This window comes from Acanthaster planci, linkage group LG01, assembly GCF_054643075.1.
Source record: "Acanthaster planci isolate LZ-2023a linkage group LG01, COTS_SCS, whole genome shotgun sequence".
In the NCBI taxonomy this organism is placed as follows: Eukaryota; Metazoa; Echinodermata; class Asteroidea; order Valvatida; family Acanthasteridae; genus Acanthaster; species Acanthaster planci.
The window spans coordinates 10,555,900-10,574,315 of record NC_141777.1 but is presented as its reverse complement, the minus strand read 5'-3'; the positions used below and the strand labels follow the sequence as shown (position 1 = coordinate 10,574,315).

General features: G+C 39.9%; 1 protein-coding gene across 3 annotated transcripts in view; it reads left to right on the top strand.

Annotated features, from left to right (window-relative positions):
* LOC110981394 (kinesin-like protein KIF16B) overlaps window positions 1–18,416 on the top strand; it is a 52,084-nt gene that overhangs the window by 1,294 nt on the left and 32,374 nt on the right. For all 3 annotated transcript variants that reach the window (XM_087137887.1, XM_087137881.1, XM_087137882.1), the window contains exons 2-7: window positions 922–991; window positions 6,902–7,024; window positions 10,532–10,648; window positions 12,452–12,484; window positions 17,237–17,295; window positions 17,985–18,088. In XM_087137887.1, the coding sequence (XP_086994013.1) occupies window positions 922–991; window positions 6,902–7,024; window positions 10,532–10,648; window positions 12,452–12,484; window positions 17,237–17,295; window positions 17,985–18,088 (506 nt within the window). The remainder of the gene's footprint in view (window positions 1–921; window positions 992–6,901; window positions 7,025–10,531; window positions 10,649–12,451; window positions 12,485–17,236; window positions 17,296–17,984; window positions 18,089–18,416) is intronic.

Sequence of the window (18,416 nt, the reverse complement as noted above, 5' to 3'; positions counted from 1 at the left end):
TAGGTCTACATGTACACTGATAGGTCTACATGTACACTGATAGGTCTACATGTACACTGATGGGTCTACATGTACACTGATAGGTCTACATGTACACTGATAGGTCTACATGTACATGCCGTCCTGGTTTTTGTTTTACCCCTCTAAAAATGATGCTTACAAATAACCCCTAGAACTGTGGTATACCGTACTCCATTGTTCTAGGGGTAGCCTACATGTACATCAACTCTTTCACAGTATTTGCAACATTTCTCCCCTCCCCACCCTCGCCATCCACTCTCCAATTAAAAATTCTATGTCTAGGGGTATGCAACATCACAGAACATGCCTGTAAAAACAGGGCAAGAATCAAGCCTTTTCTCTGATCCTCTCAGTCTTCTCTACAAAAGCATGTCCAAAACAGTAAACAGTAAAAACTGTGGCAGTGTATAAACAAAACCGAGAGTCAAGACTGATCATGCTGTAAATTTTGATCTTTATCGAGAGGCTGTAGATATTTCAAAAATGAGTGAAGCAAACAAGTAAAGGATAAGATAAGGATTGCCACCTTCAAGGCATGTCGTGCATGGTACTGCATGCCTTTAGTATACATGTGCATCGGTGATCAGTCTGGAACTTGTATTCACAGAGAGTGGCAACACCAGTCTCTGCATCTGCTGGTGCTGTTCTGTTTAGGGGTGGGGCAAGTACATGTAAGGGGCTAGAGAATTATTTATAGTTTGAGGAGGAGGATGGGCTAACATTTAAAACGTCACTGCTAGTGAAAAAAAAAGGAAATCGGTGGAAAGATGTTGGCATCACTGAGACTCATAGGCACTGTTCAGAATTGTTTTTTATTAATTGTATACATGTAACTTAACCACCGGCACGGAATACGGTAGTTTGGAAGGTTTGATCAAAAGTTTGTGTTTGTGTTCACAGAGAAATCAACTTGGGCTCAACCTGCATTATCTCTACAGAGGGAAAGAAGACAAGCATAACAAACCTGAAAGTAAGTCACATTGGGACCAAGTGTTCTGTTCTTTGTCACGATGTTGTGGTGTAAGTGTAGTGTGAAATTGGAACTCAATAATGTACCAAGTCATCCATTCATGCTGCTCACGACTTTATGCATGGAACAATGGTACCGTAACTAATAATCAGCAACTCCGTGCAGAAGTGGAAATGCAGAATTCCTCACCAACCTCATTATCTGGTTTGCCAAAAATGAAAGTGGAACTAAAAGATAATGGTACAGATGTGATGGTATGATAAAGCCGATCATGTCCGCTTTCATTTTTGAAAAAAAAATAAATCTGTTTGTTTAAATGAATTACAAATTTCAATGAGGTACATGTACCGGTATGTTACAGCCAGTGTTATGTAGCCACGCCGGTCGGGGATCTCCACTTCCTGACTTCAGCATTCTACCATCTGGCAGTAAGTTTGATGAAACAGTACAACGACCGGCACAAAAATCCTTAAAATCCCAGAAAAAACATCAGTCACTTTGAAAATTTCATAATTTTTACCTGGAAGAATTAATCAAATTTGACCTCTTAATCAATTTGGAAAGAAAAACTCACTGAAAAAGTGTTCTAGAGTCCCCTTAAGCGGGGTCCGTGGACCCCCAGCTGTGATGCGCGAAACTCCGGTCACTTTGCGCCCTCCGTTCGCCATAACTTACCGGTAATCGTCCCTGCACTAAAGTATGGTTGGCTATAAGACTGTTTACAGCACAACCCTGTCAACCCAATCCAACGTTTGTGTGGAATTAACTTAATAGGGCCGTGAGTATGAAGGGAAGAACCAAATTTCTTGGGAGACCAAATTTCATGTTGCAACCGGACATGTACATGTAATGCACAGGGTAACCAATGTAATGTTAATAAGTAACGCATCATGAAATAAGTTAAGAAAAAAATAAGAAGTGTTCAGTTTTTCATTATTTTCACACTTACATGTATTTCAGACACATACATGTACACCCTGTACAGTACATGTACTGTATATACATGTACGTGTACTTGGGGAAGTGATGGGGGCCAGTGCAAAAATATTTATTGATTATGATGATGGTAAACAGCATAGAAATGATCATTTTTCTTTTTTAGTTTGTAATCTCTGGAGGAGGGGGCTGTGTGTACTAGAAAAAGTGCTCTCTGTGTAACAATGTGGGAAAGAATGACGTCTCAAAAACTGAAGGAATTTCATAGCATACGTAGCATAGCTGGATCTCAACTTACATGTAACTTACATGTATTTTAACAAATTCAGTGGCATAGAGTACTGCGTACATGTACCCGGTACATGTACATGTATGTATGAGATGAGAATTCAAGATGTGGCAACACTGTTTTGTTTTCTTTGAAAAATAAAGCTTAACTTTTACATCAAGAATTGCGAAAACTTTCCATTGCTCAAATGCTTGTAGTGAACAGTCAACAAAGTTGAATTGAACTTTCAGCAACAAAAAACATCAACTTTCTGTAAACAAAATGTATACACAGACAGTTTTACATTGTCCACTTATTTTCCCACAAATCAACTTATAAATTACATGTAACTGTAAGGTGACTGCATTTCTACAACAGGCCTTCTTTCCATCCAGGGTAGTGTTCACCACTCATAAGCCTATAAAATGTTTCCTTGTGTTTTGTGTATTTGTTTAGCCAGCATTGCTAGCCAAAGTTTAAGATGATAACCAGTATAGTCAGTTGGCCGGACCTGTTGTGTACTGTATAATAATCTTTTTCTATATTTCCCGTACATGAGCAGCCCGTTTATGACATGTACATGTACAGGTATGTACACTGTACATGTACGTGAACCAGGTTCAAGGGAAATGGGGGAAAATGCCTTTCAGTGAAATGAAACAACTCTTTGTATGGCAAATGCAGGTACATGTAGCGTAGTGTACTGTAATTCACTGCATGAATCTTCGCCTTGCGCCAATTTCCTACACACCCATGTACAGTTGAAATGGTTTGCTGGTACTGTACACTTTCATGTCTGTGTGCAAGGTCTTTTGTGGAATAATTATGGATCTCCTTTTGTTGGATATTCCAGTGTGGAGACCATCTGCTTTGGTTTCCAAACATCATGGTGCAATTATTTGAAAGCTCTGTGCAGTGCATAATTTGTACATTACACCACTACATGTACATGTACAATGCTTGATCGAACAGGTTCGTTAATGAGTGCAGCGGTGAGATCTGTCAGGTTTTTTCTGATTTCAGGATGGTTTTTCCCCGAATTTTCCATCAATATCAGCACTTCCATGTATGGGCAAACTATTTATAACAGAATGGGCAAACTTTATTGCAGAAATATAATGTAAGAGTAGCTGTTATACTGTTGTTTCTGCCTTGGATGACACCGTACGAGAAGGTGTAAAATGAAGAGTGGATCCAAAATGCCTTGAAAACAGCACCCTGCATTGGAACATCAAGGGAGACACAAAAACATTTAAAAGAACTGATGTTGGGCCCTTGTGGCTCCGACAGTGTATGCCCAAATGTACAGGATGTACATGTATTGCACATGTACACATTGTACGGTTACATACCTGTGTACATGTACTGCCAAAGGCAAAGTTACCTGTATATTGTTGGTTCAGTGGATACATTGTCCAAGTTCCAAGGTCTGGCTTGGCCAGCTGCTGTGTCAAGGCAGAAAGGAAAATAGGTCTTTGTTTATTTTGTATGTGTACATGTTTTTCCCGCCAGTCACCTTGGATGGATGTTAATCGCCCCTATTGTTTGTTTATTTATTTATTTTTTGGCAAAGTGCATCGTATTGTTAATTAATGGCAAGGGATGTGTCAGCATTGCAAATATTGTGATTATCACTCAACATGCATGCAGCTTGCAGTCTGTCAACGATCCTGAATAACTGCTCCTCGCAAAAAGCACCTTTCAAGATTGAACAGTTCAAAAGGACTGATTACACTGAACCAGTGTGTACTGTACATGTACCGGTAAGGCCATACGTCCTTGTAAAAAATGAATTCATAAAAGTTTGTACCGACTGGTAAATTTACATGTACATTGTATCTACTGTATGATAAATGTTTTTAATGTGCATGTATGTGTACAAAATAAAACATGAAGACATTGATCAGTGAATGATAAATGATAAATATTTATTTTATGATTTTGTCATCTGCATAACGTTGTGCAGGGCATAACCCAATATTAAAACGGGACCCTAATATACATGTACATGTACCTAGGGATACTTTGTGTGAGCACCAACTAGTGTACATTGTAGACCCCTATTGAAGAGATTCAGTCGAAAACCAAAGGAGAATACCCTAAGACCACACACGTGCATGTACATACTGGTACGGTACATTGTACAACATGTGTCAGTACATGTACATGTAAGTACATGGACTGTATGTGTACAGGTAGAGTTTTCTGATGAGACTTAAAATGAACTGTTATTCCAGCCAGGAAGTTCCATCCAAAATCAACATTTCCCAGTACCGGTATGTTCGAGGATAGCACAGGAATTGGGTACATGTACAACTTCCTCAAGTTCTATACGTACTGTACCGTACATGCGCCTGCCCTGCCAACTTCTCTTTTTCAGGAAGTTCAGGACCAAGTTTTGGGAACAAAAATAATTTTGTCCCCTTGTCTCCATATGACTATGAGAAGTCAATAATATACATGCTTTTAAAATTGCAAGTCTTACAAAATACTCGACTGTGAGAGGATTTGGAAAGTACCGCTAAAGTAGTAAATAAGATATAACTAAGGTGCCAGTTTGTGGGTGCAAGAAAATACAAGTGCGTTTCACATGGAGCCCCATTTGCACTGAATTAACAGTTGTAAAAAGTTACTGTGAGTTAGTGTGTTGATCATGTGGAGCCAGAAAAGAGCACATGTATGTTATTAAATACACGTTTTTATATAGAAGTTGTTCCCCATACATGTAGGGTGCCATTTTTCCCTGTTACATTTGTTTTTCTATTTTTGGTGGAAGATCCGGGTAGGGAATATGTTTTTTTGTAAAACTGAGCTTGAAACTGTTTTAGTCGGGACTACATGTAGGTAATTTGTTCTTTTTAAAGTTTTTTTTATGGTCTTTCGTGTTAATTGGTCAGAGGTTAGGTCCAAACCAACACAGTGTTGTTGTGGATCTGTGATTGGACATGATGGCAGAAGCACTGACTACCCTTCAGTTTTGTGGATTTGATCCACTTCCCAATGACTTCACGTGAAGTTGCCTAGAGGAACCAGTGACTGTTGACCAAAAGTCCAGCATCTTGCAGTCACTGCAGCATCAAGCCTGTATGCAGAGAGTCATACTGCAACAGTTTCACCAAATCCACACACTGAAGGCGATGATCACCCAGATTATTGGCGAGCAGCAACGACAGAATAGCTACATTCACAACCTTGAATTCATGCTGAACCGTGACAAGATGAAGTCTCCCAAAGATGTTCCAGGAACCCCAGTCACCATCAAAGAGTCTACACCCAAGAGTCCTGAAGCCCCCAAAGTCCCCTCTAGACACCCAAAAGCAGTCCCTGCCAATGCTTGAATGATGACGAGCCAAACTGTAAGAGTTGAGGCACAACAAGTGGCCACAATCTGCAGGAAGTCCAGCAGGGAGATCCAGCCATAGGAGGGTCAAGGATATGAAGCTGGATGGTCCCAAGAGGATGAGTCGTAGCAAGTAGGCCCAAAAGCCCAAAGTGGTGCAGCTGCTGCTATAGGTGTGGGATAACCAACTTTTTTACAAGACTGGAGGAGCCAAGGTCAAATACTTGACACTGCTACCCCATGGGATGAGGTATGACATCTTCAAGAGCCTTCATCACAGTATGGAGACACTAAGCTATGGACAGGTGCTAAAACTTGTGCAGCAGAAGTTCTTTTGGCCCAAGCTTCACAACGAAACCATGGCGTATGTGAGGAAACATCGGAAACAGTCGAAACAGAAGTCTACGGCTGGACTGCAGATGTCCACCCCTGCCATTTCTCTACCGAAGGAGATCCAAGACTCCTGTACATGATGAGTCATTAAATACCGGTTGTGTACCTATATGTACGTGTAAATGCCTGAATGTACAATGTACATGTATTTGGTTGGTACTTTGAATTTAATACAATGATAAATGTTTTCTGTTGTTATGTTTTGCTGTATAACGTGTGATAATATTTATACTAAATTCATTTGAATTTGTATTGCTGAGGACAGCAGTGATTTAAGATCATGAAGATGGGGCGAATGTGGCAGAGCCAGAAATGAGTATGTTATTAAATACATGTTTTTACATAGAAGTACATGTAGTTCCCCATAGTGTGCCATTTTTTCCCTGTTACATTCACATTCCATCGTGGTTGTTCTTCTGTGCATCCATGCTTTCATTACTCCCAACCAGTGAAAATTTCCTACCGGTAATTTGCCGCTTAAAACTTTGGGTGGCTTGTATCTTCAGAAGCTTATGATATCCTCAGGAGCTTATGAAAGTGCCCTCTGATTGACCATCTGACAGCAGATATGGATACTCAACAGTCTCTTTAACTTATGTATCAAAAATGTCCAGTGGAAATGCAGCTCCAGAAAAGATTAAATGCTTGAAACCAACATTCCTCACAAACTGTAGCATAATGGTATGTTATAACAAAAATTTTGTTCCCCTCAGAAAGTGTACAATGTACGGTACATGTACATGTATGTATATGTATTCCACATGTGTGTTTTATGTACATGTACCGGTACATGTACAGTATGACATGTGGGACATAATGGTACTGGTATATTCACATATAGGTAATGCACAACCAGTTCATGTACACATCTATATGTACACATGTAGACCATGGAGTCTCCTCATTACTACGCGTACTCTACACTGTGGGTCATTTCTATTTTCGCAATTACATGTATGTCTGGCTTTTGCAGATACCGGCCCATCCTGGGGAAGGAGAGGCGGCGCTTGGACGAGAGAGAGTCAAAACCTTCACCTATGACTATTCATATTGGTCAGTCAACCAATCAGACCCACAGTATGCATCCCAGGAAAAGGTAAAGTTGTTGTCTACACATAACTTGTAGTTTTTGAACAGGCGAAGGGCTGGATCCCGATTCTTCTCAGTGCCGCCTGGCTGTCTTTTGTGGCAGAGAGAAGGGCGTATTGACACTGCTACAGGTACAGTCATTTGCAAAATTTAGGACCACCCATAGAAACTGCATTAACCTGAAGGAAAACCAAACTGAAACCAATCAATTATGGCAACTTTCCCATATGTTTATTTTCAGTGTGTAACCTTGGTACCTTGGTTGAACATTTTTGACTACATTTCCATGATTTGACATGTTAACAGTCTAATATTCAGTGTGCCCTCCCTGATTTCTGTTCGCTTAGACTGGCTTTTTTTTAACCCGTGCTGCCTTGCAGACAAAATGTCATACAAGACCTGCCTTTGTAAAAAATTTCATTCAAATTGGTATATAGCACTACACTGATGTTATGCACCGCTGTAAAAACATGTTAAGTAATCATTCAGTGAAACAGTGTAATGCAGGCCCAGTGACAGAAATACCAATAAAATTCAAGGTGGTCTTAAACTTTTGCAAATGATTGTACATGTAGTTGCATTTTAGACAATTAAGTGAATGCCCTACAGTCGGGCAATACTGTATTCGGCATTTTATTCAGCATTTTTGTAACTTGCAATAGTTGAACACTTGAAACTGCAGCAAATCTCAATGCAAACTTGTTGCAAGTAAAACTTTATTAAACACAGCACTACCAGAATTTGTGTCTATCGATTGTAATAATAGATACATGAAGCTCTATTGAGAGTAAATATGGGCAGAAAAAATTGAGGGGTGTAGGATATACATACCCCTCCCCCGCCCACACACACTTTTTGGTTGAGGGATGGCCACCAACTCCAGTGCCACCCCTTTTTGCATGTGTTACATGTACATGTATGTAGAGTACAGTGCACCTGTAGGCTATGTTTTATCTGTTCAAAGAGGCCCGAGGTGGACCAAAAGAGAGGGTGCAATTTTCCTAGCAGTGGAGGCTCCTTTGGTGGGAACTGCACTCACTGGTTCACAAACAACTATGAAATGCATGCTTTACAGTGGACACTCCTCACCAACTGGGCTCTTTTCAACCGGTGAGGGGGTGCTTCTGCGCAGGATCGATAGGCTAATTTTGCAATGTTTTTTCTTCCTCCGGGATGGAGGTTGCCTCTCCCTTGAATAATCCTGTAAACCCTCAGTTGGTTTGTCCATTATTGTAACCATTGGCTTATAGGTTATCCAGTCAATCTTGGATTTCATAAAATGGATGGCAAGTGATGACCGTTTGAATATGCTCTGTTTGAAGTAGGGCACATGGGTTTCACTAAATTTTAAACGTACTTAGTTTTGATACATGTACTGCCGCTTCAAAGTACAAAGGTTAAAATTGACACTCAGAACCTTTCAACCAATAAACTGTCGATAGTCTGATAATGCAGTCATGCCTTTAATTTTTGTCAGAGCAGTGTTTACATACAACATGGAAATTGCTTGTACCAATATCAACCAGACAGTAATAGTGTCTTCATACACATGTTACAGGTGCATCTCCTGGTGCATCTTCAAATTGTACGGGTATTCGCATTCATTTGTATGGTAAAAAGCTGACAAAATATATTGAACATGCAGTACTGTGTGTGTAATGTGTTGTTGAACCAGGGGTGAGATTTCTCAGCTTTGTAGTTGATATCAGCTTTTTTGCTTTGGATTTCAGCTTTTTTTTTCTCACTGACTGTGTACAAAAGTATAGGAGATTTTCACAGTCCAGCTTCTTTATGTCCCTTTTCAGCTATTTTTATCATTGGTCAATCTCACCCCAGTGTTAAACATTCTAGGGATGAATACATGTACATGTACAGGGTAACAACATGCTGATGGAGCACCATGGGTACAAACCTGCTGTACGTTAACATTTGCCCCATCTCGGTAAATGAAATGAGCCACAAGTTGTTAGCAGAGTAATTTTTAATATTGCACAGTAGAGATATGTAGGACCTGTCAAGTTTATCCTAGACCTAATGGTGCATGTACATGTATACATGTACACGTACATGTATACCAGCCAGAGTGATACCGGTTTGTACATTAAAGTATTAAAATGTAGAGGTGAGAACGAGATCATGAATTATAAATGTGACCAACATTTAGCCTAATCAAATGAGTCAGAAGTTGCCAGAGCCACTTCTGACAATGTAAAGGCCTTAAGAAAATCTTGCACAATGTACAGTGTAGGCCCTAGATCAAGAGAAACCCCAAACAGTTGCCAATGCGCACATGTACATGACTGATACATAAAGAGCTCCGTTTGCACTTTAGAATAAAATCATTGGAAAACTGGTAGGGCTGAGTCAATTCAAATCATTCACTGTTTGAATATTCAACATTCAATTTGATTGAATATCCAAATATTCGATCGTACCGACCGGCAGATTTTTGATGAACAAACCATGTACAAAATCAGTTACAATAACGCGCACAGCTGTATATAATGATCAAGATAATAGCTTTTCACATCTAGGAATATCTGCAGCAATGATTTAGTAAGATTTAAGAGATGAACAATTCTTCTTGCCCTGTTAAAAATTTCAATTCCTTTTAAATTGTTTAATGAATTACCATTACTTTTTGAATCGTAAAAGTCTGTTGCTTTTCATTTGAATTCACTTGAAACAAGCCTCTATGTAATGCAATTTTTCTCGTTTAAAACAAAAGAATTTTTTTCCTTCCTTTTCATGAATTTTGCATTTGAATATTCAAATTAAAACAATAATATTTCAGATAAATGTATTCAGTACAGCCCTAAAAATGGCCTTATGACTCATTTTGTAGATTCAGTCACAAATTATGTACATGTACATGTGTACCAGTACGTGCACCGGCATCATGCACATTTGTACAATGTATCTGCAACAAATTGTGGCTGGGTCCCCCCAAAAGGAGTCTTAAGAAGTTAAGACCATTTGTGAGTTCATTTATTCTTTTTCATTCAGCATCCATTAATACCTGAGACAGTTTACCATTCCTAATGATCGAGAGCCTGTCACATGGCAGGTCTCATTCTCTGGTAAAGGAAACATAAAAAGGAAGTCTTGTGAAACACTTGGGGGTGTGCACTGTGAATCTCACTTGAGCCAGTTCTTAAATCATATCAGTGCAGTGCCATTCTGAAAAACAATTTAACTTGCTTGTACATAATAAATTGAAAATTGTTCTTACACGGAACAGTGTATATGATACATAAAGGGACCTCAAACCATGTACATGTATTTCAAAGCATTTTTCAAAGTATTTTTAACTGGTACATGTATGTCTAGCTGCCATCGGTGTCTCAAAGGCCCCTGTCACCACCCCCCCTCCAAAACAACTTACCTGTTCTGTTTGTTCATTTGTTTTTCATTTTCATGTCATAATCTTAGTGTTTCCCTCATAATTTACAAAACACCTTGTAATGGCACATTCAGACACTTCTTGTTTTGTTAATTTGTCTCGTCTGTTCAGGTTTTCAACGATCTCGGACAGGATGTTCTCAAGTCGGCCTTCGAGGGCTACAATGCCTGTATCTTTGCCTATGGGCAGACTGGATCGGGTAAATCCTACACAATGATGGGTGAGCCGGTAAGTTAACTTGTAGACAATTCAGCAGTAATGTTCTGTGAAGTGAAGCTACCATATTGTACCCTTGGTACGGATTACATACATATGTAAAATTTTCAAATGAATAACAAATAATGTGATACATGTACATGCTGCATTAAAATCAACACATTACAGATATTTCCATAGTTGACGACGGGTTCAGTATGCCACCGAATGTAATTTGAAGCTTGAACATGGACATGTATGCCGTTCTTGTAAATTTACCTTTAAGCATTTGACCTACATGTGCCTGTGTAAACCAATAAAAAAAAGAGTTACCTCACATACATTTACTGCTACAAATGTATGGCCAAGTTTAAGTGATAGTCATTTGTTGGCTACTGGTTGATTTTCCTCTGTAACCTCTGCATTAAATTTATTATGGGTCCCACGCAAAATTGACTAATATTGCTTGACAAATGGTTGTCGCTGGAATCTTGCCCTGAGCACGAAGGTGGCAAATAAGTCTGGCAATGAGTAGCTTGAATTTGAATCCAACATCCAGGCATAACATGTAAAGTGTACCCCTCTGACTGCTTTTTGGAAAGCAAAATCTAAAACAAGCAGTTTCTTGCTCTTTGAGCTGCATGCACTGACACTCTCAACCACTTAGAATATCACTATCATATTGTAAATCCCAAGTTCCTCTGAGAATCAGGTTTCACAATCAACGTGAAAAATGCATTGAGGCAGCAGGTAATAACAGGAGGAAATCTTGTTCCTTGGGCTCGACCCTTCCAATTAAATTTGCTGACCCTCTTCTCCCCTCCCCCAACAAAATTCTTACCAACAGCCCTCAAAGACAGGTTGCCTGGTGTCTGTCGACACACGTGTTCAAGTTCTTGCCATGTGGTTCAACCACAAGTACAAACACCACAACTGTTCTCCCTGGTTCACAGAGTATACCCTGTTCAGGAACCCTTTTAGGGAATGCTAAATGATTTTACAGGCCAGTCTGCTCATTTTTTTTAAAGCTGGTCATAAGCGCTTTTTAGAAATTGACTCAGATCAATGAGTATTTCGATTTCCCACTGGATGGTTGAATACTGAAACCTTGTGAAAGATATCTCTGTTATTTGATGTGAAAACTAATGGATCTTGACACACACACACTCTCTGCCTAGGGCTACCAATCATCAAATGAAATTAGAAATGTTTCACTCAGCCACTTCACAAATTCATACATGTAATTTCCATAAATGTAACTTTTCTAAACATTTTGGTGTACTGGTACACGGTAGATCAATTGACCAAAGATTAATATTGGTATTAACGTAATTTTTTACAACAAAGCCTCTTGCTCATAAACCTTTTGCTGATAACTCACATTGAACCTTTTTTGTTCTGTGCACAAGTTACATGTAAGTTCTCTAAGTACCGGCAGCTGAATATAAGAGTAGTCTCAGGAAGCAGGACCAGGGTGCATGTATGCAGAGCAAAATTTGGACTTAAATCATGGGGAAAAAGTGTATGTGATGTCAACCGTCTGGGTCGCTCACCACTTAGAAAACCACTTACTCTGTAATTACATGTATCCGGCAGATAGATTGGTCATCAAAATGGTCCTTTGAAGTTTTATATATAACCTTTCAACTAATGTTATGAATGTTTGGTGCACACTTGTACAGTTCACTGGTACATACTGTACATGTACATGTGTGCACACAGATGTATACATGTGCTGCTTCACAAGTTTCAAGCATTTTCCGTGTCATATATTTCGTGTCATATAATACTGGATTCAACTTTAGTTATGTTTCCTCTTTCTTGTTATCTCCACAGTCCTGCAAGGGATTAATACCAAGAATATGCGAAGTAAGTGAAAGCAAACACTTCTTTAAGTTTCAATTTGGTTAGTTCATTGCACAGAGAGCCTAATTAACAATTGAACCACTCAACAGTTTACTGGTTTCGTTTTGAACACCAGCGCAGTACCGGGGCGGATTCACATGACTGCCCAAGGTGCCCGTGTGACACCGACTACACCTGAAGTGCATTTCCACCATTTGGCCACAACATGACAAATACCATTTTCGTACATGCCAGGGTCTGTCTTTCAGGGGAGTCTTCTGTGGCTGTCAAAAAAAGGGAGGGGGGAAAACTGTTGAAGTTCTACATTGGTTCTGCTTGAAACTTCAGTCTTTATTACTACCAAATTCTTTTTATTCTTGATCCCCCGCCATGCATGACATACCGCGGTACTTGTACATGTACCGGTATCTGCTTAACAAGTAGGAGTTGAACGGAAGTGCGTTGGTTTTTTAATGTGCATGTATCGGTACCCAGAACTAAAAGGGACAGAGAGTCCATTGACTTTTGTTTGGATTTGAGTCTTCCGTTCATTTTAAATTACATTTGAAAGAGGATACTCTTTGTGTTTTACAATGCTCAATGTACATGTACAGTACTTGCTTGGACAATACATGTTGCAAGAAACTTCCTCACTTACTAGTACTTTTTGGAAAGTTGCAGGAATGCTATTGAATACATGTTGTGATTGTACGTGTACAGTGTCGTCTTTTCCCACCTTTATGATAGTGTTAAGCTTTTGTTTTTGCTGATTTTGTTGGTTTTTGTTTGTCTGTTTAGGCAGTTTTCTGCAGGTTTGTTTAAAAGTAAAGAGGAATTATGTGAAAGTGATGTGGAAGTCTTAAACTTTATGATTTATTGACCAGTATGAAATTTTTGAACTCCTACACCTACATGTAGATAGCCCTATGGCTGAAACAGAATCACTGTGCCATTATTTGCTCAGAAAAACGCTTAAGGGTCATTGGCACATGGTTTGTACAGTACTAAGCAGTACAGTGGTTCCATTGTTGGGGGAGTACTTGTACATGTAGTTGCACAGTGTTATCTCTGCCCGGTACAAGTACAGCCTCTGCAGCCTGGTGTTGGTTCAACCAAAACCCAAAGGAAAAACCAAATCAAAACCAAAGGCAAATGATTTCTTGGCAATTTCAGGGCAGTGATGAGAAACAACAATAACTTTGTAGTGGCCTGTATGAACAAAGCAGGCCATGTATGTAAATATCTCTGGTGACTCATCACGCTGCGTGATGTATTTTTAATGATGGTGAAATGGCAATTTGAGAACAGTTTGAGATTTAATGCCGTTGGTTAGTAAAGGTTTTAGAAGTTTTAAATAGTTGTAAAGTTGTCACCAATGGTGTGATTGTTGATGCTCATGTATACATGTACATGCCAAAAATGACTTTGCACTTCCCTATGGTGTACATGTAAATATATTGTTTCAGCTACAGTACAAATACTGTATGCGTTATGTAGAATAATAATCACAGGGAAGACAGTAGTCAGCACAATGCTTCCGACATAACTGGGGGCCTCCCTGAAAGGACATACAATGTACACGTACGTGTACCTGGGGTACATGTACATGTACAGGATGGGTCTGTACATTCCCCTAATGGTGTTTCATCAGAGAGAAAGAACAGAGATCATGTGCAGGTTCTCATCAGTTGCCTAGGCCTTTGTGGAGAAGTCAATACATGTAGGGAAAGACTTTGACGGAATTATTAATTTGCAGGTACATGTACATGTATAATACAGATGTGATGGAAATACCGGTACATGTACATGTACATTTACCCCTTGCATGTGTGTGTTTGTACTGATGTACTAACCTTACATACCTAGGGTGGACCTGTGAACAAAAGATGTCCACATGATGCGGGAAAGGAGGAGTTACACACGTCCACGGGACGTTTCCCCTTCTCTGAAGAAGGGGTTTAGAGGCATTCTGGGGTAGGGGTCATCTGTCGTAAAAGGAAGAGGAATAGTCAAGGAAACCTTTTACAAAAATGCAGCTGAAAATCGTGTTCCCAGTTCAAGAAAAGCGAGTATTTTCACTGAGTTTTCTTAACTGCACGAAAAGAAAGGAATGTCCACAGTAGGTATACATGTACATGTACGTAAGGTGTGTGTGTGTTTGTGTGTGTACATGTTGGAGTGTAATACGGCCGTTTCACAATAGGGCGCCTCCAAGAGTTTGTAACGCATTGGCCAATCACAACACTCGAAATTTGTAGACCTTTTCTAAACACGCATTGGGTAGACAACTTTCGCGCATTGTGATTGGCCAACACATTGCAAACTCTTGGTGGCGCACTATTGTGAAACGGCCGTATTCACAAACTAACAGTTTCATTATAGCACTTTGCACAATATCTATAGTGTGCAACATTCTTCCGAGTTAATACATTGCGTCTCATGCCTACTGAGCATTTACCCAGTACTTGAAGTGATCCGTAAAGTGTCACATGCCTGTATGTACTGGTACACAGTACTGTACATGTACAGTGTATACCAACAGGAATGCAGTTTTTGATTGCTGCACTAAGTTGCTCCATCCAAGATGTTAATTTGGCAGAGAATGTGAATGTGGAAAATCCGAATGTGGTTTTGAATGTGTTCACGTACATGTACAATATACTATTGAAATTACATGTACGTCCTCCCCAAAGGGACCTCTTCAGCTTGTCTAAATGCGAAGGCCAAAATCATACCCATTCTCAGTGTATAGGCCAAAATCATACCCATTCTCAGTGTATAGGCCAAAATCATACCCATTCTCAGTGTGCAGATACACGCCCCAATTATCCTCCTCCCACATTTACCATAGTTTGTTGCCAACAACCCACGCATGGACATGTAAGCATTCATGTGAGTGACAGTCTCATTGGTATGGTGTGTGTACATCTGCTTTGTCAACTGTATATTGTCCATGTTATGTTGCCGTTCTTTGAACCAGGTGTCTTTTATAGCCTTCAATTTATAAAAATGACATTAACAAAGCAAGCAATGCATTGTTATCTGCTTCGCCATTTATTCCAGCTCATTCATGTACATGTACACAATACGACTTCAGTGGTGTACACATGTACGTGTATGTGTGAGTGAGCACTCCCGCACTGTACCGTACCGGTAGTTGTGGGGACATACACTTAACATTTCAGCCAGTTTGTGGGGACCGAAAACATTCTGGGGACTCAGAAATGTCCCCACAACGCGGTTGAAATTTCCCTAACAAAAGAACTTGGCCCCTGATCATGATGAATGCCTACCTATGATGTACATGTATACTTACATGTACATGTAGGTACATTTACGCTGTACATGTACCATTAGCAACATCTTCAATTGTGTACATTCTTGATTTTAAGCTCTGCTATTTTTCATCTACATGCATCCTGGGCCCAATTTCATGGTGCTACCGGTAGCTTCAAGTACATGTACCGTACATGTACAGCTGATTTTGTGCTAATTAACAGAGCCTCCTTCAGTTCTATGGAAACTGTTAAGCAGCAAGCACAGCAAAACCAAGCTTAACCCCAGGAGAAAGTTGCTAGAATCAGTGATGTACATGTAATGTAGGAATCTCCATGCAACTGTCTGCTCATTCAAGTTGCAAAATACATGTAGTGCTTAACATTATGAGTGTGTGCAGCAACATGATTTTCTGCCGTACCAGGTAACAGCACATCATTCACGTTAACTGTTAAGCAGCACAACAGAACTGGGCCCGGTAGTTTGTGGGTTTGTAGCTCTATGGTTCCATATACAGTACATGGATGTACATGTATAGTAAGCCACAAAACCAGTCAGGCATAAACTGATGACCTCCTCAAGTCATCGTTCATGGCCATTATAAACTTCATTTGAATAATGTACTGGTACTGTATGCATAGAAATTCAAAGACATGAGATTCCTTTGAACTTTCACAATGTCAGTACAGGGTGGATCACAAAAAATCCAGTTGTGAAAAAACTGGGTAAATTTGGTTGAACTAACTGACAAAAATGTTGCACTGGAAGACTATCAGAAATGAAGTGTCTGGTTCACAGACCCAACAATTCCCTTGAGAAGTTGAAGGAATGTTAGCATGTAGAACATGGTGCAATTCAAGATGCATGGTGTGATGTCTGGGATGCGGCCCATGCATGTCATTTTGCAGAGGTGGCGATCAGTATTCAAAATCCCCACAGTATTAATAAGGTAGTAGAATCCTGTGGCATGTGATGAAATCACCGAAGAAAAGACATTGTGGAAATTTCCAAGCATTAACAGCGAAAATGAGTGAGAGTAGGTTTTGGAGAATCGCGAACTACAGTCGACTTTCATTAAAAAAAACAATGTTATAACAAATTACTGTTACAAAGAGCAGACTTGGGGAATCTCAATTTTTTCAAATGATGGGGTTTTGTCTTGGTTGTCACAAAGCAATTTGTTTTGTCCCTTTAACTTTGTTGTAATGAGGTTTGACTGTATCTTGGAAATTTTCAGAAACTAGAAGAATTCCTTCCATTTTTGTCAGGTCACCTTGGCAGTCACGGAACCGTAAGGTTCTCTGAATGGGTCAGAGTCTTCAAGTCTTGGAACCAGACTGGGCCCTAAGTTTAATATCAGTTGCAACTGATTTCTGCTCCAGAGGACTGATTTCACATGGAGAGACTCCAAGTGTTCCACTTCATGGAGAACAGTCTCCTTGTGTGTTGATTTTGAAGTGGGTGTCTGAAACAGTGGACTTCTCTTATTTTTATTGACAGGGCCTCTTCAGTAGGATTAAGAAAGACGATGACGGTATATCGTGCCGAACTGAAGTCAGGTATGGGTTATGATTTGACCAGAAAGCCTAGTCTGTTGAATCATGTTTCAGAGTCATCAGTGTGTGACAGTCGAACAGATGAAAATCTGCTATGTAAGACATGAATATTGAGTATTTATTCTTTGTAAACGAGGTTAAAAACACCCGGAGCCGTTTCCCCATAGGGATGTTTCACAGTGAAAACTAATGAATTCAATTGAAGTGGGTGATGCACCAAGTAAAGAGCACACTGCAGACAACATGTAAAGAGGACTTAAATGAAAATCTCCCTTTTAACATTGACATGCATATTGTGGGGTTCGTCTGCAAGGTTACATGTAATTACGGTGTATACACGTTTCTAGATTACATGGATGAAACCTTGTATCTGTGCATGTAAAATAATATTTTTTTTCATTTTTTGAAACACCGACCCCTTAAAACAGAGGGTAATGGGTCAACCTGTGATTGGATTCTTGGTACATGTACAGTGTATGCAGCACATGCTCAAAATAGCGTACATGTACACAGTCCAAATACAGTTTAATTCAGTTATTCTAGGGCATGTCTGCAGTAGAGTACACGTACCTTCCAGTCAGAGCCAATTCCAAATTGGATCTGCCCACTACACCTGCTTATCAACACTGATCAAGGTCTGATTTCCAATTCAACTGATAATCTGATCTGTGTCATCATTTTCTTTCTTGTAGCTACCTTGAAATCTACTGTGAGAGAGTGCGAGACCTGCTACGACCAAGCACCCAGTACACCCTGAGAGTCAGGGAACACCCCCGCGATGGACCCTACGTCCAAGGTGAGCTCCTCTCGTGCAGACTGCTCAATTGTGAACTCATCATTAGCCATTCTGCCAAGAAGCGCCCCCTTAACTGGCAAGGAGGGAAACCTCCAAGTTGGTGCACGGCATGATGTGAAAGGCTGCGCACGTCTATGGAAATGGTTGTGCTTGCTCAGCACCTCCTGCTTCAAGTGCACATAAAGCTGTGCTCACATGCGGTGTCTTCCCACCACAGAAATGTTGTAATACATGTACATAGTACGTGCCATCTCTAGTGGCTGCAAGGAGCAGATTGGCCAAAATGTGGCCAGAGCTAGATTTATGAAGACAACAGTGTGGTACAAAG